The sequence below is a fragment of the Mesocricetus auratus genome, unplaced genomic scaffold (genome assembly GCF_017639785.1).
Source record: "Mesocricetus auratus isolate SY011 unplaced genomic scaffold, BCM_Maur_2.0 Super-Scaffold_100055, whole genome shotgun sequence".
Taxonomy (NCBI): Eukaryota; Metazoa; Chordata; class Mammalia; order Rodentia; family Cricetidae; genus Mesocricetus; species Mesocricetus auratus.
The window spans coordinates 1,251,743-1,277,373 of NW_024429232.1; the positions used below are offsets into that span (position 1 = coordinate 1,251,743).

The 25,631-nt window shown below is 48.3% G+C and overlaps 1 protein-coding gene across 8 annotated transcripts in view; it reads right to left on the reverse strand.

Annotated features, from left to right (window-relative positions):
- Positions 1-21,567, reverse strand: part of Trappc9 (trafficking protein particle complex subunit 9) — a 456,271-nt gene extending 434,704 nt beyond the window's left edge. For 2 of the 8 annotated variants that reach the window (XM_040736319.1, XM_040736315.1), the window contains exons 1-5: positions 20,597-21,559; positions 12,446-13,042; positions 10,300-10,320; positions 6,177-6,322; positions 4,657-4,785 (exon numbers count right to left, since the gene is read on the reverse strand). In XM_040736319.1, coding sequence (XP_040592253.1) covers positions 4,657-4,785; positions 6,177-6,322; positions 10,300-10,320; positions 12,446-13,042; positions 20,597-20,604 — 901 coding nt within the window. In that variant the 5' untranslated portion in view covers positions 20,605-21,559. Of the gene's footprint in view, positions 1-4,656; positions 4,786-6,176; positions 6,323-10,299; positions 10,321-12,445; positions 13,043-15,586; positions 15,783-20,596 lie in introns of those variants that run through there. The other 6 variants (XM_040736320.1, XM_040736316.1, XM_040736321.1 and 3 more) reach the window with 5 other exon arrangements.
- Positions 21,568-25,631: the final 4,064 nt, after the last annotated feature.

Sequence of the window (25,631 nt, forward strand, 5' to 3'; positions counted from 1 at the left end):
TAATTTTTTTATTTCTCAGTAATGTTGTAGGAAGGATGTGTGCATACATACTATATATGCACACGTACACGTTGTGTACAGCAGGGATGCTAAACCAGAAGACTCTGGAGCTCCAGGCCCGCCTGACCTACACAATGAGACTCTGTCTCAAAAGACATAAACGAAAACAGGAAGTGATCCTGTAGCTTTAGGTCAGAGAGCACTGTGTCTTCATTGTCACTAACCTTGCTGCCGCCCATCCTCCTGGACACTTACTCTGTGTGTGTGTGTGTGTGTGTGTGTGTGTGTGTGCTGAGGCCAGCTTTCATGTGGGCGGGAAAGTACTCTACCACTGAGTTAGATCCCCAACCCCTTTCTAAAATGCAGAACTGGAATTTGTTAGGTTTTTGTTTGTTTGAGACAGGGTCTCTATGTAGCCCTGGTTGGCCTGGAATTTGCTCTATAGATCAGTCTGACCTAACTCACAGAAATCCACCTGCCTCTGCCTCCCAAACGCTAGCATTAAGTACAAGGGTTAAGAGAAAGAGAGACACTCAGGAAGAAGGTAAGGCACCCTGAGAGCACAGCTGTGGAACCCTTAAACAAGAGCCATCTCCGACTTTTTAATTTTATTTTTGAGACCAGGCAGGCCTTGAAGTTTAAACTTAACCATCCTCCTGCCTCAGCCTTCCCACTAAGATTACAACCCTGTGCACCAGGCCCTGGCTCCTCTACTTCTTTACTGGTCTTTTCTCATAACACTATTTCTTCCTACTCTAATTCTATAGAAATTGCCAAAGATAAAATTACAGTCCCAGTATCCAGCGTGCCCATAACCTCAGTAATGGTGGGAGGAGTGGAGCAGAATCAGGTTCAAGGCTGGGGTAGGCTACACGACAAGACTCTCAACCCTCTTCCCAATGTGGCCATACGGAATAAATCTCCTTTTTCTGCTTCCCACTTTTTTGTTTTTAGATTTATGTATTTATTACATATACAGTGTTCTGCCTATACGCCAGGAGAGGGCATCAGACTGAATTGTAGATGGTTGTGAGCCACCATGTGGTTGCTGGGAATTGAACTCAGAACCCCTGGAAGAGCAGTCAGAGCTCTCAACCTCTGAGCCATCTCTCCAGCCCCTCTGCTTCCCACTTTTAATTGGCTTATTGAGAATGGTGACCAGACCTGACGAGAGACACAGGGTAAGACCTACAAGTTCAATACACACATAATGCATATAGCTGAGCATAGTACCTCTACGCAACCAACTCAGCTGAACCAGAAGCCAAGACTTCTCCTGACCCTCAGGGTGCCCACTAATAAGCACAGGGGTAGAGAGGGAATCTTAGGCCTGGCTGGAAGCCTTCCTCTTCTCATCTGCAAGGTGCTGCAGAGCAGTGACATCGAGCTAACCGAATACTCGAGGGAAAGTCTGGCTTCACTGCTGCTCTGACAGCATACCTGAAACCTTCACACGCAGCTGACGAGACAAAAAGCATGGAACCAGAAGGCTTTTTCCAAATACATACTGAGGACTAGTCTGAAGCATCAAATGAAGAAACCACATTCAATGCATCTGGTTTAGGTCCTCTTGTACAAGTGGAAAAAATAAAGACTAATAATAAAAAGCAGCAAGAATAATAAACAAAGTTAAGTACAGCAGCAACACCTATGGAACATCCTGCAAGAATCCTCCCAGGGTCTGCACAATGATCCAGAGCTCATGGACCCCGTTCAGCTAGCACAGGCAATGGTCGGCTTCAGAGCTGTTCAGTCACCAAATTAAAACGTGGGACAGCCAGATGTCAGCAAAAGAGACAGGCTCCCAGATGACAGTATAACAGGATCTGGGAGCCATCTGGTAGGGAAGCTGAGAGGCAGGGATCTGGTCCTTCAAGCAGTCAGCTGCAAAACTTTCTCCCAGCCTTTGCATTTTTCCCAAAAGTAACTGAGGGGTCTGGAGAAACAGTAATGATCTGGTCAAGAGGTTAAGAGCTGGTGCTGCTCTTACAGAGGACTAAAGTTCAATTCCCAGCACCCGCATCTGGTTCCTTACAACCATAACCGTAAGGGGTTCAATGCTCTCTTCAAACCTCCAGATATATCCTCAAACATGTGCAAGGATACATACATACTCACAAATAAATATTTTTTTAACAAAGCAGCCATCTCCCATAAGTTGCTTTTGTCAGAGTCGAAAAGAAAGTAAGAGAGCTTGTCTCTGCCACCCAGTGCTGGGTTTCTCATGTTTGAAAGGCGCATGTTCTTACCCACTAAACCATCTCCCAGTCCCTCTGAGAGAGAGAGAGAGAGAGACAGAGACAGAGACAGAGAGAGAGACAGAGACAGAGACAGAGACAGAGAGACAGAGACAGAGACAGAGAGGGAGAGACAGAGACAGAGACAGAGAGACAGAGACAGAGGGAGAGAGACAGAGACAGAGAGAGAGAGGGAGAGAGACAGAGACAGAGACGAGACAGAGAGACAGAGACAGAGAGAGAGAAAGCGTGTGTGTGTGTGCGCGTGTGTGCATGCGTGCTTCTGTGGTGGTGGTGGTGGTGGTGGTGGTCTGAGGACATCTTGTGAAAGTCAGTTCTTTGCTTCTACCTCGTGAGTTGCATGGGTTAAACTCAGGTCTTCAGGCTCAGGGGCAAGTGCCATTACCCGCTGAGCCATACCCCCAGCCTTTCAATATCTTTGGAAACAAGATCTTTCTCTATAGCCCAGGTTGGCCTGCAACTCAAGACATGGTTCAAGCAGGCCTTGGACTCATGGTGATCCTCCTGTTTCAGGTCTTGAAATTACACAACTTGGTCCCAGTCACATGAAACAAACAGGCGTTTAGGTTTCTTCTCTTCTGTGGCTGGACTCACAAGATATAAGAGAGGACGCTAAATGCTCAGCTTGTCTGCAGTAAATGTTCACCTCTCTGCAGTAAGACAGACTGCCACTACATGCCAGATTGTCTGGAGCTCAGAATCTGAAATAAGATGGCACATCTGTCCCCAGACCCAGCCTGTTGATGTGCTGAATGCCAGCACCTCCCTCTGCTGCGGCCAGTCTCTGACCTCCTGGTCTTCCAGCTGTCACCAGAGTGTTTTAAGGCATAGGCTGTCTTCAACAGTGAAAACTTCCAACATTTTCATACAAAGTGAAGCTAAATAAAGGCACTTCACCTGAGACACGGACAGTTCTTCAGTTGGTTGAGCTTCTTCTGCCCGTACCCAGCAAAGGAGCAAATGAAGTGTCACCCTAGAAGCGCCCAGTCTCTGCCATCACGTCAGGGAGCAGTCGGCACACTGAAAACCTTAAAAAGGCTCTAGAGACCAGAGGCCAAGCACCTAGAAGCTGAGTAAGAGTGAAACTCCAAAGGCTGTGGTGGCACAGCAGGGCCTGCAGGTACACTCAGCACAGCACACGGTGCAGCATCTGTGGGAGTCAGCATGGCCTCTCTGACGACGGAGGTGCCACAAGGGGCCTCTGGTAGGCAAGCATAAAGGGACCTCAAGAACCATGTGCCTTCATGTACTATGACCCCCTTCTAGCATGTTAATTATTGGAGGCCGAAGTTTCCTGAGGGAGCCAAGCCTCTGTGTGAGATTCTACAGGCTGACTGAGCGACTACTCCCGTGGCTACAGGGTTTGATTGTGACAGACCAAGAGCCAAACTTATCCTGGATTGTCGTTAGCACCTTGCCCACATCTGGGACAACAATCTTGTGACCATCAGGTTCAAACCCAGGTGACACATTAACTTGGTAGATCCCTCCTACCTTCCACTCCCCAAAGGCTATGAATGTCATCAGACATTCCCACAGCAGACATGTCCCTGCTTTGCTGTAGCTCATCCGACTGATGTCCTTATCAGTGTACTTGGTGAGTGTACCTGTCTGTGACATGTCCCTGCTTTGCTGTAGCTCATCCGACTGATGCCCTTATCAGTGTACTTGGTGAGTGTACCTGTCTGTGACTGTCTTTGGTTCTGTCACTCTAAAGTCCATATAACCACATACATGGTGGAAAATGTCCCTCTGGACAAGCTGAGTCTATGTTCCTGGACAATAATCATTTACATTTGGTTCAGAATAAACTGCCTCCTTCCCTTTTGAGTGAGAGCTGTGTTTTGCAATGGCACTGCTTTGCCCCCCTTTAGGAGAAAATATGGCTTACTCTTTGTGAAGGTTTCCTAAGAATGTCACAGATCACCTTTGGCTTTGGCCTTGAGGTAGGGCATTCTTCATCTGCTGCACTGTGACCAGTAATACACTAAGGGTCAAAAGTTCATCTGTGGGTCTCCTCATCCAGGGAAGTCTTCCACTCTTTGCTGGAGCCAAATATGAGTAAGCCAAGCTTAACTCACAAGGAAAATTTCAATGAAACCAGAAATAGCCCTGGCCCCTGCATTAGCAGTCAGAACTGACTCCAGGGATCAGTGTTACCCAGTACACAGGTACCCGAGTTCATTCTGCCCAGGAAGTTCAGCAAGAGTTTCTGACTCAGCAATCAGTATAGGTGAGCTCTCCCTGTACCAGTAAGACTGATGAGCCAGGAAACACATCTCTGAGACTTCAGCACGCACAGAGTCCTCCAACATAGAAGCATTCCTCACACAGCAGCGCACGCTACTCCCCGGGCCCCCCAGAAGCTGCAGTGGGTACAGGCTGCAGAGAGGCTCACCTGGCCGGTGCCTGTTGGCTGCTTCTGAGGGAAGTGAGCTGCCTTGGAGCCTCCGAGCCCCAGACTTGCCACCAGTTCCTCCAGGATAGTGGGAAATGACAGAAGCGGAGCACAGCCCTTCCAGGGCAGCTGGGTGACAAAGAGAAGCAAAAGATGATTAGCAGAGTCGCCCTACAGGGGATAAGATCGACTTAAACAGTCATTCTTATTTGAACATGCCAGTTTACCAAAAACAAAGTTTACAGTTAGAGACCATTGGCTGGGCGTGGTGGTACATGCCTTTGTCTCAGCACTTGGGAGGCCGAGGAGGCGGGGGGGTCTCTGTGAGTTCAAAACTGGCCCAGTCTACATAATGAGTTACAGGCCAGAGAGAGCCTGTCTCAGAGAAAAGGGGGGGATCACTAGTTCTGCAGCACACAGAGATGTGCCACCTGTCTCTTGCAGGCCATGTCCAGGAGGGAAACACAAGAGGCTAGCAGGCTCAGGGTGTGACTGATGGCCTATGTACCCAGGAAAACTTTATTTTCTCATTTATTCATAGGACCTTCATTTTCAGGGTTCTTTTTGTTTGGTTGGTTACATTTAATTTATTTAATGGGGTGTGAGTGAGGGCTGTGTTTGGCCAAGTCATAGGACAACTTAGGAGGGTTAGGTCTCCCCTTCCAATATGTAGGTGCAGGGGATTGAACTTGGGCCATCAGGCTTGGCAGCAGGCCCCTTTACCCACTGAGGCAGCTCATTAGTCCTCAGGGACCAGCAGTTTTACACAGGCCACAGAGCTGCAGAGCAGGAAGTATGCTGGCTTGGAGACTTTCAACAGTAGGGTGGGGGTGTGCACAGTAGTGACAGTGTGCTTAGCTAGTGAGTACACGGCCCTATGGAGGGAGGGAGGGAGGGAGGGAGGGAGGGAGGGAGGGAGGGAGGGAGGGAGGGAGGGAGGGAGGGAAGGGAAGGAAGGAATTTAAAAGTAATACCTCCAAGGTAAGGCCAAAATCCCTTCGCCCATATCTATACCATTTAGGACAGCAGCAGACCAATATCCCCTGATTTTTCAAGACAGGGTTTCTCTGTTTTCTTGGATGTCCTCGAACTCACTCTGTAGACCAAGCTGGCCTCGATCTCACAGAGATCCACCTGCTTCTGCATCCAGAGTGCTGGGATCAAAGGCGTGTGCCACCACCACCACCACCCAGCAACCAATCTCCTTCTCAAGGTATTCCTGTACACTTGCTGCACACCCAGGTCTCTCACGGTGGCGCTACATCTTCAGAATCACTACTGTGAGCTGGGAGAATGGAACTGGAGTGAAGAGGTAGGGGCGTTGGCAACCAAAACAGAGGCCAACAACACAGGCTGAAGACTTAGAGGGTACAGGCGAGCAGCAGGTAAGTGAGGGGAGCGACCTCACAGAGCAGTCATCAGGCACTGCCTGCCACACCCCGCCTCTACCTTTCCGTTTCCTCATATCAAATACCAGGGGACACATCCACCCGTGAACGCATCTGGTCAGACTGTCTTACCCCCTAGCCACAGGAAGTCATTCACTGAGCGCAGGAGCTCCACGGACATGTGGTAGTGTACCAGGGCATCCTGCAGCATCCCAGCCTGGAGGCACAAGTCTCCCACGTGCTTCCGCATGCGTCCCTGGCACCGCTTCTTGTAATGTCTGAAAGACAGAATTCAAGGGAAATGCCTTGTTACTGCCACCCCTTCCCCGCCTCGGCCCAGCACCGGCATGAGCATGATGCAAGTTTCTACCACTGACAAGTGCTGAGAGGGTGGTGTTAGGCTCTAAGGTTGGAAGCCAGCAGCATTGCCAGTCACGTGAGCTGCAGGGGTCCTGGTCTCAAAGCTGTGCTTCCGCATGGTTTTTAAAAGTAGTCTGAAGCAAGACTGCTACCTACTCAGACACTGCTACAGTCGGAGCCTTCCTCCCAGATAGCTCCAATTTCAACATTATCACAGAGATCATGGAGCAGATGTCTCAGGTTTTAAGTAAATCAGTGATCCCTTCTACTCCCCCTCCCTCCCCCCACCCCGCCTTTAACTTCAGACCTAGGATTATTCCATAAAAAGAGATGGGGCATATCATCAGCCAGCTATCCGACTTTAGCAAACAGGACCCCTTCATACTCTCAGGGCAAGCTTGAGTAGACACTTAGTTGGGGCTCTTTAAACGTCAGCAAGGCTGTGCTGTAGAACGATGCCCTCAGAAAACACTGCTAACCCTTGGAATATTAAATATGTGATTCTTTTAAAAAGCAAACTGCAGCTGGCTTAAGTGGAAGCAATTCTTCTCAAGACTGAGCCACTACAGGAGTGGGGAAGGTCCTGACTAAATCAAAGGAACTGGCAGATCCCCACAGGAAGTAAAGCCTGTCCAGCCCAACTCTACCAGTCTGCCCTGGCTATCCAGCTACTCTGGGATTTAGCTTCTCTGCACCCAACACTATCAGAAGACACGCATGTGCAGAGATGTAGAGGGGACACATCAGCTTTTCCTACCTAACTCCCTGGCCACAGGGCTACACCAGGGTAGCCCTGCTAACAAGAAACACTATATTAGGCTGTTCTTCCATCCCCAGGAGACACAGCCACAGCCACAGACCCAAGGTCTCCAGAAGAGTCTTCCTGGCCTTCCCACAAGGGGCTACCACTCCCCACATACCTTACCAAAGCATAACCTTGTATGTCACTTTCCTGCTTCAGTTTCCTTCCTGATGATCCCCAGCACAGATCCAGAGAGAGGAGAGTTCACCACCAGCTGCTCTAAGCCCTCATGCCTGGCCTGCCAGCATCCTACCATTCCGGACAGGGCAAGGGCAGCTGAGAACGGTCAGCCCAGAACACTGCTACAAGCCTAGCCTCACCACCTAACGGGGGGGTGTCACTCTGAGGGCTGGAGTCCGCACAGCACTTGCTATTTTTCCAAACAATCTGCATTCAGTTCCCAACATCCACAGAGTGGCACACGACTCTCTAACTCCACTGACAGGGACCCAGCACCCCTTCTCCCTCCACGGGCCCTGCACACACATGGTGGGCAGACATACCCACAGGCAGAAAACTCACAGAATAAAAATAAACAAATCTTTAATCACTCTGTGAGGCTCGGGCTGTAATTTAGTGGCAGAGCACACGTTTAGCATAGTATACAGGGGAAGCCCGAGGGTCCATCCCTGGTACCACACAGAAAGGAAAGTGTAAAAGGATCGTATTTGACTGTACACGCCCTTGCCAAAGTGACTGTCTCTCTGGGGTAAATCTTTTTGGGGCCACCCAACCATCAAGGGATTCTGAGCTTGTGACAGAGCTTGAGCACTTAGGTGAGGAGACTTTCTTTTTTTTTAAGGCTCCAAAACTGGCGAGTTTTAGGTCCTAGCATCACAGAGCAGACTCAGAAAAGAGAAGGTCTGACCGTCCTGAGCCTTGACACATCACCAATTAAACTCTCTGAGAATGCTGCAAAACCCTGATGACCCCACCTCAGATGCTGTTGGTGACGTGAGGTACACAGGTTCGGTGGCGAGCTGTTGGTCGAAAGCTGGCTGGGCTGGCTTGGCCACCCTTCCTCCTCCTCCCCAGAGAGCACTGAGCCTGTGCATCCCAAGATAACACAGTAGCTCACACTTAGAAGCAAAGTCACTAGCTACTATGGTCACAGGAGGTTTGTCTCTTTGAGTCTATTATGAGGACAAACAGATTCCATGATTAGTCAAGAACCTTTCTCCCACTTTCCTATTACCTCTCTCCTTACCTACCCAACCTTCCATTCGAGTTCAAAGAACGGATAGGACATTAGCTGGAAAGCCCATCCTGCCCCTGAACGGCAGCTCCATCCTGCAATCACTACCAGAGCCCAAGTTAATCCGATCTGGCCACAGCAGGGTTTTCACAATCTGGATGGACAGCCCTCTGTATATGCAACACCTTCAGGGCACGTGTCAGCTACCCCAAGAGTCCATACTACTCCTCACACTCCACTACTTGGTCCCTCCCCATTCCCAACTTCCAAAGGGCTCCCCAGATCAGCTCGTCTATTTCTAAGATTCTAGACACAGACCCAATGCCAACACATCCCACCTCCTCTAACTCCAAATTCAACCCTAGCTGTTCGGAGCACCTCTTGACAGCCTATGCCTACCCGCCGCCCCCCTCTAGCAGCTGACTACCCAGATGATCCAGGCAGAACCACAAATATATTTGACCTTCCCTTTGTCCCTGAAGTGTGCCCTGGTACATTCCCCAGGACCTGGCCTGACAGACATCTAGTGCCCAGAGCTGTGTGTTGCACTACCTCTAGGGGGTCCTCACTGTTAGTTTCTCCTGCAAGGGGCACTAGGAGGGTCCTTGTCCCCCACACAGGGCACAGATTCATTGTTCCCCATGGTCTTATGGGCTTTGTGACAAGTCTGCCAGCGTGAGCAGGGGAGAAGAGGAAAGCCCAGGGCAAGCTCCTGTCACATGGATGAATGCAGGACCTCCTGAGTGACAGAAAAGCCCTGCACATAGTAGGACTCCTGCTTTTTTCCCTGTAGCATAGCTCCAACTCCATGTACTAGTGACAATAATGTCCTTTTGGCCCCAACCCTAAATGGGAAGGAATCTCTCAGCAAGTCCAGTCTTTCTCCATGGAGACAAAGTAAATGAAAACTCTAAGTGTTTGCATCTGGCCGGAGCAGAAAGTGGAGGCTCAGAGGCAGTGTGTGGAGGCAGCTGGATGCAGAACGAGACCATTTCCCTCCAGGGAGGTGAAGGGGGGGGGGGGGGGGGGAACATGACACTCAGTCAGCCAAAGATCAACTTGCAAGGCTGACTTCAGAAGCTGAGGGGTCTAAATCTATGACACAGAAGAGTGGCATGCCATCAGCCTCCCCTGCCTATATCAGGGAGGAAAGCCTGGCTGGGAGAGCCTGGGCGGAGCTCTACAGGTAGAAAAGGAATAGCAGTCAGTAACACAGGTCCTCGCATGCTTGAGACTCAATGGACTAGCTATTTTGAAGGTCATGGCTTCCTGGTCTTAGAAAGGTCACCCTTAAGCCCTCTGAAAGAGAGAGACTGCTGTCCACTTAGAGTGGCCTCTACCCTTTCTGGGGAGAAGATGCTCACAAAAAAGGAATAGGGAATGGGCCCCTCAGGGAAAAGCAGCAGAGAAGATGGGCATCCCCCACAGCTCTGCTCCCCACATGTCTTACCTGCACATGTCTTACCACAACCACCATGCACATCCCACAGCCGCAGGCAGCCACCCACCGCATGCCTCCCTTGCTTCCAAGCCTGGGGTCAAGCAGGGCTGCACTCTTGGTATCCCAGGTTAAAAATATCCCCATGAAAACCTCTGCAGCCGCCCGAATGAACTGGCATCTCACATCCTCAAAACGAAAAGGAGTTAGTAAAGGCTTATTTGTCACCAAATACTAAAGACCTCAAAGGTCCCCAGAGCTAGTATTTTGACAAACATCAAACATCAATGGGTTAGGTGCTAAGGAAGCTAAAATCTAAAAGAAGGAAATGAGCAATTAAAGGACTGCTCAGAACACACAGGGATCTAGGCAGCAGTGTTGGTTTTTTGAAGCAATGGCGGCAATGGGAACAGCACATGGGGAAACTAGCCACTTTCACAGTGGTGTGTTCACAGCCTACCTTTTCAGACCCAACAACACACTCACAGGGCGGTATGATAGAAAAGAAAGAAAGAAAAGAAAGAGGGACAAGCAAAATTAGAAACATACAGGAACAAAAATAACAACTTTGAGAGTTACACCCTACATGTACAAGACCCGTGATGGCTCTGATGAGTGGGGCCTGTGCGAGTATAGACTCACAGCCATGCACACCCAGGGCTTGTTCCGCGAGTACAATCAACACATTGCTATTGGACCAGACCAAAGCTGGATGTGCGTCCAGACATTTCCCCTCACGCTACGAGATACTGTGTCACTTCACCTTGGACATGTGTTCATGCTACCAGGAGGAGCAGTCTGGTAGTGAGGCTCTGTCCTGCCTCCTGATCGTCTCAGAAAGCAGAGACTATGGAGTTAGGATAAAACAAGCTGAACCGGCAAAGCTGTGGTTTCCCCCAGCACCATTACCTCCCTCAAGTTCAAAGCAGAGGCTTTCAAGTGGGTTTAGCTGGGACATCAGTTCCAACTAAGGAACTTTCTAACCCTTCCTCCCAGGAAGCCAGGCCATGAAATTACAGGCCCGCTGCAAAGGTGGAGAATGGGCCTAAGACACACCAAAAGTTTCAATTCAGGTGAGACATGAAGATTCTACCCAGACCTTGCCAAAGAGCGCAGACCGTGTGACGGGGCCGCTCTTTGCTTCCAACCCCCTAGCTTCTGCTCTATTCTGAGGACCAAGCAGAAGATTGCTCTGTGACTCTAGATAGATAATTCCAGAAGCATACTACTTGGCCTCACCCATTCTGCAGCAGGCACATTATGCCATTTGAGCCTCACTGGGAATCACGATCTGAATTCCAGATGATGAAGCAGGACAGACTCAATTCTTTGGGCTCCTGCCTGAGGCCATCAAGCCTTTGAGTGACACAGCTACCTTGAACCCTCCCTATCAAAAGGGAGCCCCTCTTGGCAAGGGCTTCTGCCTAAACTTGTGTCTCACCTCTTCTGCCAGCAGCCACAGTGGCGAGATTGTGGCATGGGTGGTGGGCTAAGGGCGTGACAAATGGCCTGAAGTGTCAGGGTATAATTGTGATCCAAGGAAAGTGCAGGGGACAGGGCTAGGGACAAAGCCCACAGGTTGTCCTGTTCCTTTTTGAAATGCAGAGCATGTAGACATGTCAACGTATACAGATGGCTCTCCAGGGGCGCCTGGGTGGTGTTTCTGACCTCCTGCAGCTCTAGGGTAAGGGAATGACCTGGTACCTGTAGAGTGCCTAGCCTGGGAGTCAGAGACCTAGACTGCATTCCCTACAGAATCTCATCTGTGCTCTAGGGCAGCATGGACAGATGAGCATCAGCCATAGAGGCTAGTTCAAGTGTCTAGTTGCCACATAGTTTGTGTTTTCTTTTCTTTTCTTTTTTCTTTTTTTCTTTTTTTGAGACAGGGCTTCTCTGTGTAGCCCTGGCTGTCCTGGATCTCATTCTGTAAATGAGCTGGCCTCAAATTCAGAGGTCTGCCTGCCCCAGCCACCTGAGGGCTGGGGTTATAGGTGTGACCCACCATAACCAGTTAAAAAGTAAAAACGGGGTATGGAGGTGGCTGGTTGGTAGTGTGCTTCTTTGGCACACAGGGAACCCTGGATCTGAGTTCCAACACAGCATTAAAACAGGTGGGATATGGTGGTCTCACCTCTAATGCTACCAGCACCTGGACGGGGAAGGCAGGAGTTCAAGGTCACTGTCAGCCACATAAGAGTCTGAGACCAACCTGGGTTATGTGAGATCCTATCTCAAAAATAAGGGTTGAAATAAATGTTAGTTTCACTTTTAACCTAACATATATCAATGCAAAAAATATTCACGATCCATTGTACATTCTTTTTTCAGTATGTGCTATATTTTACACACAGCTCATCCCAGCTCACTATAGCCTGTTTCCTGGTGCTCAGAAGCCACAGGCAGTGATGACTGCAGGCGTCTCACCAGAGGACTCGTGACACCCAGGAGTGCATGTGCTGACCCCTAAGAGGCTCCTCTTGTTTAGTGGCCAATAGGCCACATCTCAGCGGTCCTTGCTGCGGCACTCTCTTGCATCACTTTTGCCTCCTACGTGAGGAGGCACCAAGCTCTGGGCTTCTAGGTCAACCATCCCTACATTAACTTACCTACTATCCGTGTCCAGTCCCACGAAATCCTTCTTCTCAAAAGGGACACAGAGAAGGGGGATCTTGTCCCCGGACTTGTCAGTAGCTCTGTCCAGGCGCTTGGACTCCAGAACAATGAAAAGGGACTCGATGAAGTCTTCGATGCGCTTCTCCACCGAATCGCAGTCATCGTAGTTGGGATAAAAGGCCACATCGGGGCGCGGCTGCTCGGTCACATCACCCTGGAGCCCGAACACAAAGAGGCGGGAGTCGTAGAGCGTGGAGCCGTAGATCTCCTTCTGCACGTGGAACTTCTCGAAGGTCTGTGGCCAGTCCTTGGCCGAGAAGCAGTCAGTGATGGTGATGAGGCCCACCACCTTGCGGTGCGTCTGGAAGTCCCCCCATTCGTTGTTCTCAGGAGGGTAGTGGTGTCGGTAGCGGATGAAGAGCGCGCGCTGAGAGTCGCGCACACTAAGCTGATTCACGGAGCAGATCCGCTTGTAGATTCTGAAGAAGTTCTCCTCGGAGACGATGCCCACAGCCTGTACGACCACCAGCAGAGTCTGGTGGTCCTCCGCACACTGCATGTAGTCGGGGACGCTCATCCTGAGGGCCTGTCTAAAGGGAAAAGAGGTTCTGACAGGCGGCTCTGCTATGAAGAGCTCACACCGACCCCATTAGCAGTGGCAGGGGGAAGACTTCGGTGACACACACCAGGTCTACTCCCATTAAGCCTCGGGGACAACCCTGGCTACCGCTCTGAGAGGCCACAAGTGATTTACACAGTACCCCCACAAGGCTACTTGTCTCTTCCGTGAGAAGCAGAAGTTGAAACTAACCATGGACCAAATACTTAAGTATTAGTGAACTTTTCCTGACAACCAGATTTGAAGAAATAAGAATCTCTTCATGGACAAGAGTATCACTATCCTGTCAGACCCCTCAGTTTAATAGGTAAACTCAGCACACTTCTGGTTAGAATTCCAACCTGGTTTCTGACAGTGAGACAAGCTAATTTGTGAGCAAGGGTAGCTAAGATTCCTGATACGCCACCACAGAGGGCAATGTATCCCTCAGGAAAGCAAGACCATGTAGAACTGCTCTTGAGGTCTCTGTACAGAGTGACAAAAGTGATCCACACGCAAGAGGCCAGAGTCAGATCATGAGTTCCTGGTCAGCCTGAACCACACAATCATATCTTATCACTTAAAAAAAAGATGCTTTTAATCCCAGTCACTTAGGAGGCAGAGGCAAGCAGATCTCTGTACATTTGAAGCCAGTCTGGTCTACAGAGTGAGTTCCGGGAAAGCCAGAGGGGCTAGAGAGCACTGGCTGCTCTTCCAGAGGTCCTGAGTTCAATTCCCAGCAACCACATGGTGACTCACAACCATCTGTAATATGATCTGGTGCCCTCTTCTGGCCTGCAGGCAATGCAGGCAGAACACTGTACATAATAAATTATAAATAAATAAAAATATAAAATGTGCCTTTTTAAACTTACAAGTCTGAAAGCATTCAGAATATCCATTGTTGAACACTGTCACCACCATCTATTTCCAGAACCTACTAACAACTAACTCTCCCTACCCCCTCTTTCTCTCTACACACACACACACACACACACACACACACACACACACACACACACACACACGAACCTGGAAAGCAGTAGGCTGAAAGAAGCCAGACAAAGCTGGACAGTGGATGATTCCACTAACATGAAATGCCCAGAACCTGCAAATCCATAAAAAAGGGAAGCACATCTATGGCTGCTAGGATTTCCAAGGGTTAGGGATGAAGGGTGACTCTCTAAAAGGTATGGGTTTTCTTTCCCAGTAATAACAAAGTGTTCTGGAATGGTGATAGTCACACAACTGTGAAAATACTGGAAACCCCTGGAGTGCATGTGAAGCGAGGAACCCCATAACCTTGCACATGTTAGGAAAGCTCTCTCCCCACGAGCACTTACCCTCTCCCCTCTTTTTATCTAAGTTTTATCTAAGTTTCACTAAGTTGCCCAAGCTAGTCTTGAACTGGCAATCCCCTGCCCCAGTGCTAGGCAGTTACAGGCAAACACCACTATACCGGCCTGTTTCCCATTTTTTTTTTTAATTTAAGATTAAGTTTCTTAGCCGGGTGGTGGGGCACATGCCTTTAATACCAGCACTTGGGAGGCAGAGGCAGACGGATCTCTGTGAGTTCGAGGCCAACCTGATCTACAGAGCGAGTTCCAGGACAGCCTCCAAAAAACAATACAAAGAAACCTTGTCTTGAAAACCCCCCCAAAAAAAGTTTCTTGACAATATCTCCTCCCCTCCCCCATTAGTCTACCATCTAAAAATTTTTAAAAAGAAAACCAAACCTCATCAGGAAACATTCTGGAAAATCCTAGGTTTCCAACATCATGCACCTGGTGCTACTGTTCAGTAATAACAGACAAGGCAGATGAGGAAGCAGCTGTAACTCTGCAAAGTCACTGTTTTAAAGGGGGTGTGTCGGCCACATACTTTTCCTTGAATTCAACAGAGCCCGATTTCAGCTCCGTTAAAGGCCACACTCATCTGATACAACACCAGAAAGCTCTGCTTAACAATGTAACAGGGAAGAGAGGTTACAACAGAAAGCCATGATCAAAGGCCCAGTGCGGTGTAACACTTTCTCCGCCCAAGCTGTCACTGGAGGCAAACTGGAGTTTTACAGAGCCAAGATTTCATTCCAGGGAAACTGCCCAGCCGGGCTGGACTGGAGACACTGCGCTGCTAGACTGGGTCGCTGGGGATGGAGCACCCGGTTCCAGGTGCAGCATTGTGGGCGAGGGGCGTGGCGCACCGTGCAGCCCAAGCCAGGCTCCAGCACGGAAAAGAGGAGGGACTGAGAGTCAGAGACTGCCAGGCCTGCCGAGAGCTGCAGGTGCAGACCATCCGGGACAGGTGGATGCAGATCCTACAGGTGCGCACCCCGCACCGCAGGTGCAAGCAGGACAGGGTAGCAGCCTGTCCCCTCAGGGGACCTGGGCAGACTCGGGGACCTGGACAAGCAGAGGACCCGGCAAACAGGGGACATGAGCAGACACGGAGACTCGAGCAGGTGCAAACAGGGCTAATCACCCAGCCAGTCCCTCCGGCCCCGAACCCCAACGCGGGGCCCCAGCCGGGCACTTACTCAGCGTGGCGGTCCCTACCAGGAGCCGAGGCCTGGAGGGCGGCGGGACCGAGCAGCCAGGAACCACCAGCCCAGCCGGCGCAGCTCCTGCGCGTGCGCAAGGCGTACTCGGGCCTAAGATCTGCCCCGGGTTTTCCCAGAGACCTGGAGCCTGCGAAGGAGGCTGGGAGGAGGGAGGAGGGAGAGGAGGGAGAGGAAGGAAGAGCAGAGGGTGGGACTGGAAGAAAAGGAAGGACGTGGATGATCGGGAAGGGAGCAGGAAGGGAATGGAGATGGGAGGAGCCAGAGGAGGAGCGTAGGGCAGGAAACCTAAGGGAGGTGCCTATGGTGGGAACGGCCAGTCTTCCATTCCGGGCTGGATTTGCCCTTCCCTGGTGGTGGCACCCAGGGGAGACCCCAGTATCACCCTGGCCACTCCTCGCTAAGCCAGACTATATGGCCCTCAAGCGACTTGGCGTTCCAACCACGACCCTCAAGCCCCCTCACCCCCTTACAGGTTGGGAAAGATGGTATGTGTAATATAAGAATGCCTAGGGGAAGCCGGGCATTGGTGGTGCACGCCTTTAATCCTAGCACTCGGGAGGCAGAGGCAGGCGGATCTCTGTGAGTTCGAGACCAGCCTGGACTACCAAGCGAGTTCCAGGACAGCCTCCAAAGCCACAGATAAACCCTGTCTCGAAAAACCAAAAAAAAAAAAAAAAAAAAAAAAAAAAAAGCCTAGGGGACGCCTTCTCTGAAGAATGAGGTCAAGCTTAAGCCTGAATCAGACTAGCTACCTTTGCAGTCAAACCAGGATCCTGACATGGGCCCCAGCACAAAATCCATCCCCTAAAGGTTCCTGAGCCCCTTGGAGGCCAGTCTGCCAAGAAGCTGGGTAGTTCCTGAAGGCTGTAAGACCCCGTGTGTTTATAAAAAGGAGAGAATGTATGGAGTATTCGGTTTGAAGCTTCTCTACCTTACACAGGCATTTCTTTTCATTTAAAAAGTGCAATTAAAAATAGTAATGGGGAACCAGAGTGAACCACTCAGCAAGTACAAGAGAAAAGTCATCTGAGGCAAACTAGCTTTAAACTAGCAAGCATTTATTTGTTCTGCTATGTATCCGTGCTGTTTTATAACTTGCTTGTTTATAATTCACCTTTTTAATAATATTCTCATCTTTATCCTTGTCGAAGCCAGTGAGTTTGTGTTTGTGTTCAGGTTTTTGTGTGTGTGAGAGAGAAGAGGGAGGTCTGTGTGCCGGGAGCCAGGCTCATGTTTATTTAGCACTGATGCATCACAGATCATCACAATAGAGCTATGCTGCACATTGGGGTACAGAAAAGATGCACCATTTGGCTAGGAACATGTAAGTGGCTGGTGCTATTTAAGGGTTTCAATCCAGGACACGTCCAACTCTTTCATAGTTCTTTTCTGTTCTAATTCTCTATAAATAGATAACATACACACATTGGGAAGCAAGATAGGAAGCTGGCAATAGGAAATGTTGCTTTTTTATGCATCACTCTCCTGTTTATAATGTACCCACTGTATTCTTTCACTGCCCTGGCACCTGTGTGGGAGGGGAACACCTTACCAAACAGAAGAGGGATAGGACAGTAAATAGGAATAAGCTTGGCATAGTAAAAGCTTGCCACATCCTCAGGCCACCAAGCTAGGGTGTCCAGGACAGGCCCAAAGCTGTCTTTCACTGTCTCTAACACATTGTTTACTATCTGTAACATTTCCCCCAGCATCTCCTCTGAAGGGTGGGAATTCAAAGATATACAAAGACTGCCTGTAGGACATTTGTAGACAGCTAAGGTTAGTAAAAATAAAATAATCAGTTCTATGAGGAACAAATGCTCTTGCCCAAACCCAAGCTGGATTTGGAGACACAGTGTGCGGCGAAAACCACACTTTGCTCATGGTCTTACAACCCCTAGTAAGCAGACATACACAGATTAGTTACCAAAAACAATTTTCCCATCACACATCCCTCGTCCAGATCCTCACTGACCAAGAACTCTGGGGTGTATAGTCTTAACCAGATGTTGTCTAGGTTTGGCTTTGTTTTTGTCTTAAAGACAGAATCTCACTATGTAGCCTTGGCAATCCTGGAGTTTGCTATGGAGCCCAACTGCCCTGGAACTCACCTCTGCCTCCACAGTGCTAAGATTAAAGGTGTGAGACGCCCCACCTGTTCCTCATTACTTTCTTAGGTATCCTTCCTTCTCTTCCTCTTTATGTCCATGTCTCACAACAAAGACTTTCTTAGTGGCTTTTCCCACCCCAGCACCAGTTACTCAGGGACCCTCCAGAGGCATGGACTTAATCCCCTACACAAGCTGCCTGTGATTTTCCCACCCTGAGTCAAACCTCTGGTTTGGGAGGAGTGGCAGCACCCTGACTGTCCCAACAAGCAGGCACCAGCTGCCTATCTGTCATGAAGTGTTAGCCTCCCAAAGGCACTTTTTACCTCGAACGTGGACCATCCTATTTTATTTACAGCACTTTCACCCTCATATTCACACCAGGTCCCAAGAGAGTGCTTAGTAGAGGTGGAGGCTTTGGTGGCACCTACTTCTTTTAACCGAGGCTTCTGTAACATATGATGGTAGGCTGGGTGACTTAAACAGGGGTACTTACTGGTCAGTCCTGGAGGCTAGAAGTATGAGGGTAGGATACCAGCAAAGCCATATTGTCATGAAGCCCTTGCCATGTGCCGTGACTATGAAGATTGTCCACCTTTGTCACATGTAGAGTTTACATGGCAATTTGATGGCATTGTTTAAGAAAGATTGGGTTTTAATTCGGCATAAAATATTGGGTATAATATGCAAAAATAAGATAGGACTTATTACTAGGCTCTGCAAAGACCAATCGTCATCAATTTTTACTGTGTTTTATGAAGAAACAGTGTGTGCAGCTATTTACTCCAGGAAAAGACTGTGAAATTTTATTACACTTTTGTAAGTAATATTAAATTCTTTGTCCACACTAATACTGTACATAAGAAAAAAGAAATGTGTTGATGTTTAATCCTTATGATGAGGTACTGAGGGTGTGGAAACATCATCTGGCCTTGGTGACTAGAGGTGGATAATTAGGAGACGATTAGGATTAAGGTCCTGGGCATGATTAAGATTAAATACTGGTCACTTTGTAAGAAAATGGGTAAAACACAGGCAGATACAGAAACAAGCACACTCCTTGTCTGGTGTGGGGCTCTGTGCGGCATGGGACACTGGCAGCAATGCCATTCCCGGATGGGGCCACTGGACCTTGTGTCCCACAGTACAAAGGACAAATAAGCATCCGTCCTTCACAGTTTACCAGTGCTTGGGTGCTATTCCAGGACAGCAGCTAATGCACCAATAGGACCCTCTCTGGGTTCCAGACTGCTAATTTCTTGTGTCTTCATAGTGCATGGATTCAGCTAGCCCTCTGTCCTCTTTGAAGGACACTGATCATACTAAGGTCAGAGCCCTTCTGACTTCATCAACTTCCCTAAGACCAGATCTCCTAAACCATCACATAGGAATTAATCTCAACATAGAAATTTGGGAAGAACTTATTCAGGCCATAACAAGTTTGACTAGGAGATTCTTCAGTAACCTGAGTACATACATCAGTGGAGCAATCGTAGACCTTGTCTAGGGAGGAGACAAGTGTGCCAAAGAAAGAAGGAAAGAAACAAGAAAAGAGCAGCCAGGTGGCTTAGCTTGGAAAGACACTTGCCACTGAGACTAGTGACCCAAGTTCCATCTCCAGAACTCACAGAAGGGAAACACTGACTCCCAGAAGCTTTCCTCTGATCCCCAAACCTGCTGAGAGGCATAAGTGTCCCCACTCTCAAACACCTTACCCACACGATGATGATGATGATGATGATGATAAAACTGGCAAAAAAGAAAAAAACGAGAAAATTGTCTAGTAAAAAGAGATAGAATATGCCAGGTGGTGGTGGTGGCGTCAACTTTAATCCCGGCACTTGGGAGGGAAAAGCAGCTAGATCTCTGAGTTTGAGGCCAGCCTGGTCTATAGAGTGAGTTACAGGACACTCAGGGCTACACAGAGAAACCCTGTCTCAAAAAAAAAAAAAAGAAGGAAGGAAGGAATAATAAAAAGGAAAAAGAAAGAGGGAGGGAGAGAAAATCTGCTTCTCTGAAATACTCAGTCATAGAACCTCAAAGAATAGGACCAAACAGGATTGGTAGGATTGACAATTACCATAGTCATAATTAAAACTGTAGTGCAGATTGGAGCCCCTAGCCATCACTCTTTAAATATATGCCTTCAATGTCACCATCTATTAAGTGGAATGATTGCTCCAAAGGACTGTTATCAGGATTAAACAAAATAAAATGTAAAAAATCAATTGGACACAAAGTAAGGCAAAATCAGTAATAAGGTGTTGATACGTCTTTTTTTGCCTGGGATAATCTCATATTGTCCTAGCTAAAAGTATTCTGGTCGGTGACAGGACCACCTCATGCTGCATAAACACTGTCAGATCTAGGGGCTTCTATTTCCCACGTGAACACAAAGCCATCTCGAATCTGGGCTTTCTTGTTCACAGGCCAAGGCGTGGGGAATCTATTTAACTGCCTTATTCAGCATCACCAAGAAGCCCCTAGATTAGACCTTCAGAACTCATCCCTCAAAACACTGTAATTATGGGACTGGAGTGATGGCTTAGTCAACAAGTGCTTGTGTCCCAAGCATGAGGAACTGAGTTTGGCTCTAGCACCCACATCAAAAAATAGGTGTGGTGGAGTGTGTCTGTAATCCCCAGCACTAGGGAGGCAGACACAGAGGGATCCCTGGGATTTTTGAGCCAACTAGCCTCACCAGAACTCCAGGTTTACTGAGAGATCTGAAAAACTGACATGGAGAGAGACTGAGGAAGCCACACAAGGCTGACCTCTGACCTCCACACAAACAAGCACACACAAAAGCACACACACACATATACACTATAGACACAAATAACACAGTGGTGGTGGCTACTGTTTCTGGAGCTCCTACCTTATCATTTGCAATGAATGGGCTTCTCGTAAGTGTCTCGTATAAGCTCACTTTGTTCCTGCAAAGCAGGTCATCCCAGTTAAAAGGGCAGCCATACTCCTTGTGACAGTTCTTTGGTATGGAGTCACTGAAAAATAAAATACATATATTAGACAATGTAAACCACGCTGTTGATTTATTGTCGGTATGTTGGGTGGAGAGGACCCAGAATTTGGGGGTTTGATATCCTAACTCCTCCTTTAGAATTATTCAGACTCCAGTATAGACAGCAACTCTCCCCTTAAAGTCAACACTTAGGGTTAAGAGCAAATACTCTTCAAGCAGAGGACCAGAGTTCCAAGCCCAACAACTGTCTGTAACCACAGCTGTAGAGGATCTGCCCCTCTGACTTGTGGCACCTGCACTCAGTGTGCCCACACCGGTACACTTAGTAAAGTCAACAACTAGAAAGGAAGACTTTGAGGCAGCTCTCGTGTAGCCCAGGTTGACTTTGAAACTTGCAACGTAACCTTGATCTTCTGAGTCTTTTGCCTTCACCCCCACAGCTCAGGATTATAGGGATGTGGGGGTTGAGCCCAAGACTACATGCATGCTAAGAGAGCAGTGTGCCAAACAGCCTGGAATTTAACCCCAAGGTTAGATGATTCAGGCTCATCTCAAGCCTCGCAGGGCCTCTGTGAGACAGCTCTGCTGTCCAGGTGGATGGAAAGTGAAGGAAAAAGGCTCAGGGGTAAATAAGCAGCAGGCCAGGGTGCCACTCAGGTTTTGAGGTGTACAACGGCTGAGTTCGGAGGTGGAGCCACACGAGAGAGGCTGTGTCCCCCTTTTGCAAAACGCTATCAAAGTGAGAGGGCAACACCGAAGTGTCAACCAAACCGTGGGCTTCTGGGGAACAGGGTCGAAATTGTAAAGCCTGGTGTCCCTCAATCCATTGAGTGAGTGAGTGAGTGAGTGAGTGAGTGAGTGAGTGAGTGAGTGAGTGAGTGAGTGAGTGAGTGAGTGAGTGAGTGAGTGAGTGAGTGAGTGAGTGAGTGAGTGAGTGAGTGAATGAATGAATGAACCAAGAAGTCCCTACGCCAGCACCAATCGGCCAATCAACGCCTTTGCCAGCGGCCCCGCCCCCAAGGCCACACCTCCCGCGCGCTGTCAGAGTTCCCTCCGGATGCTCGCAAACTCCGGAGTAGTGGATTCTAGGCCCCTTAAGAGACTGCGCATGCTCCGCGGCGCCCCGGGGGCAGATTTGAAAGCGATTGGCCGGGAGAAGCCAAGCTCCGCCCGACCCCGCCCACCCCAGCTCAGGTCCTATCCACGGCCGAAGGCTCGCCTTTCCCAGCACCGCCCCGCCGCACGCCGCGCAAGGCGGAACCAATCGTCAACCAGGTAGAAAAAAAAAGAGGGAGGTGAACAGGAAGTGACGCGCAGCAGCAGCGGAAGGCGGGCGGGCGGCGCTTGTTGCCCTGGGAACTGAGCTCTCGACCTGCGTCAATCGTGCATCATAGGTAGGTCGGCCTCGTACCGTTTACGCATGCGCGGTCGTTGATGCGAGCGCGGGAAGAACCCTAATGTAGGCCAAAAAATGGGTTCAGAGTCGAGTGTGAAAGTGGTCTGGGTCGGGCGAAAGGACATGGTGCCCGACCTGGACCAGCCCAGCGACCCAGGAGTTGGCGTGGGTGTGCGAGATTTCAAACTGAAATATATATATACACGTATATGTATTTTTTTCCTTTTGAGACAGGAGCCCGTGAAACCCAGGTTGGCTTTGAACTACATAAGTCGCAGAAGGTGGCCTTGAACTCCTGATCCTGTAGTCTCTACCTTCCTCGTGCTGCCATTCGTGTACCACCACACCCGGCTTATAATATGCTGAGGGTCAAACCCAGAGCCTCTGGAGCCTCTCTCGGCCAAGCCCTCCGCCAACAGGGCTAGTAGAGTCAGCCCTCCCCTTGTTTTCATTCCAGCCGTGCTGGAACACTGGATTCAGGGTAACTTGAATGAATTCATATTCACTCCTGTTTGGATCAGAATAAACTATCTTCTTAGGTTTTTTTTTCAAAATCATCCCCTGATTGGATGTTAGTAAGGCCATTTAAATAGAACAGTTCCTCGTTCTCAAAGAGATTATTAATACATGTGGGAAATGGTTTGGAAACAGTATGTGCTTTCCAGCTGTAAATGTAAAATTGACATGAGTTGTCAACGAAACTCGCAGCTTTATGCAGATTCATCAAAATTTTTCCTTTTGCCCAATTTATCGTTGTCTTGGTGTAGCTATCATGTAGAAGCAACACATTTTGCATTAATAAGGAATAGCGTTTTCACACACAAGAACTTGTTAAAATTTGTTAGTTAACCTAAGTATTATATTTGCGCTTAAGTGCTCAACCAATGCACAGTGCCCCCTTATAGAACAAGAAATACGGTTCAGAAGTTTGTGATTCAATTTTAGAAAATGGAATTTTACCCTTAAGAGAGAAGTATAGAAAATAATTAGAAAATAAAAAAATCCTACCAAGAATTAATCGGAGAACCTGCGATTCCACATATGACCACCAGATGTCAGAAGGTGCCAGCAGCCATGCTAGGAAAACAAGACATCTGGGTTGAATTAGGATCTAATTGCCTCAAATTGTCTCTGAAACCCAGGGTTTTGTCAGTTTGTCAGGGATCCTGGGTCAGGGAGTCCTAGGCAAATCCTGAGTAGACAAGCAGAGGAAGACCTCATAAGAGAGATTTAAATGAATTGGCAGTGGTTTAATTCTTGTACAGTAATTTAAGAACTCAAATGATGCTGGGCACAGTGGTTCAAGCTTTAATCCCAGAACTATGGAGGCAGAGGCATGCAGATCTCTGTGAGTTCCAGGCCAACCTGGACTACATAGAGAGTCCCTTATGGCAAAAAGAAATATAATTCGAGTTATTAAGTGCCCTGCTTTTTATTACATTGTATATCAAATGTCACATAATTGGAAACATACATTGTATATATGTGATGCTGTTGCCTTAGAATGTTGGCCTTATACTCTGTACCTTAACTACTACAGCATTAAATAAAAATTATTTTTAAAATGTATTTATTTGTTCACATGTATATGTGAGTGCTTCTGTGCTGTCTTTAACCCCAGCACTTAGGAAGAAGACACAGGCAGATCTTTGTGAGTCTGAGCACAGTTGGGGCTACATGGAGAAGCCCTGACTCAGAAAAACAGGCAGGGGCAACTCGTGGTAGAGCATACTGTAACCCCAACTTTCAGGACTGCAAGTCCAAAGCCAGCTTGGGGTGCATAGCCACACAGCAAGACCCTGTCTCAAAGAGAAATGGGTGTGGGGGAGGGAGATGGTTCTGTGGTTAAAGTGCTAGGGAGTTAAGATCCTGAGAAGCCATGTGAAATGCTGGGTGGGCATGGTGGCCAGCCTGTAATCCCTGTCTCAGAAGGGAAAAACAAGGGGCTCATGATGAAGCCGGCTGGCAAGACTGGCTGTGTTGTTGATCTGGGTTGTGGGTTGAATGAGGGCCCTGCCTCAATGAGAATCAAGGAAGACCTCCAACATCAGCCTCAGGTCTCTGCGTGCACATGTACAAATGTGCAACTCACATGCACCCACCCACATGCAAAGCCACACATGCATGCCACAAGAGAGACATGACAAGAAAAAGGAGACAAGATATCCAGAGACTGAGAGATGCTTCAGTTGATTAAGTCTTTGCCCCACCTGAGGACTTAAGTCCTCGGACTCAGTGTGCATTGAGGAGGTGGGGAGGAAGCAGAGATGGAAGGATCCCGAGTCTGGCTGGTCAGCTAGTTTACCCGGATCAGTGAACTCCCAGTCTCAAAACTAAGCTGAAGATCAATTGAGGAAAGCACTGCATATCAGCTCCTGGCCTACACAAACACACACACATACACCTATCTGACAGGACATGTCACACTCACATGCACACAAACATACAGATGTGTCTAATAAATGCATTTGTAAAATTCTTCCATCAGCAAGATGGCTTGGCAGGTAAAGGAGTTCATGGCCCTGGGCTAGAATTCAAGCCCCAGGACCCATATGGTAAGAGGGAACTGACTCCCACAAGTTGTTCTCTGACCTCCATATGTGCACCCCTACACTTATGCACATATAAACAAAATGTATGGAAAACAAGTTTAATAATTCTGGGATCTGAGACTAGACAGTCACCCAGAGTTCTTCTGTAACGCTGGGGCATCCATCTTCAGACCAAGGGTGTCTGGCAGACTTCTCAGGAAAGCAGGAAATTTGAAACTGTCCTGAATGTATTAGCAGCTTGCCAGTCATTGTTCTCTGTGTCCTGCAGAATGTCTAGCAGACTCTTCCATGAAGCACGAACCCTGAAGGACTGTCCCATCTTGTTTTGGCAAATTCAGCAGTCACTTGCCTGTGGGTCCTATATGTCTAGTTTATACAGCACACAGTCAAACAGTTCAGGCAAGAGCAGTTTCTTGCCCAAATGGCTAATCTTGCCATGTCAAAGGCAAACTCCATAAGGAGTTTCTTTGATGCCAGTCTTCCTCTCTGATGTAATTGGTTTGCCAGGAGCAGTTGTGTCTCACTGTCATGAAAACCCTAATAAACCATTTTAAATGCCATATTCTGCAGGTCTTTGAAAGGTTTTAAGAATATCTATTTGAAATGTATTTCTGTATATCTAGAAAATCTAACATAAGTTTTGAGTGTTATAGGTGACTACAATCTGTATTTAATTATATGTTACATTTTAAAAGAGCTATATAAACGCAATACTTAAACATGAGGAGAAATATACCAATAACAAATTGACTTTAAATTTGTATCAATAAATCAAAATCCACACCAATACAAAGTATTCATTTCTATATTATATTCCCCTTTTATACTTTAGAAGGAGATTGACTGTTTGGAGGTACTGTCGATACCACAGGGATCCCGAGAAAACCCAGAAACCTGACCAAATCCTACAGCTACATCATCTCAGCTGTTTTGGATGTTGGATCACCTGGGCCACTGCTTCAGGGGGTCTTGCTTGATCAAA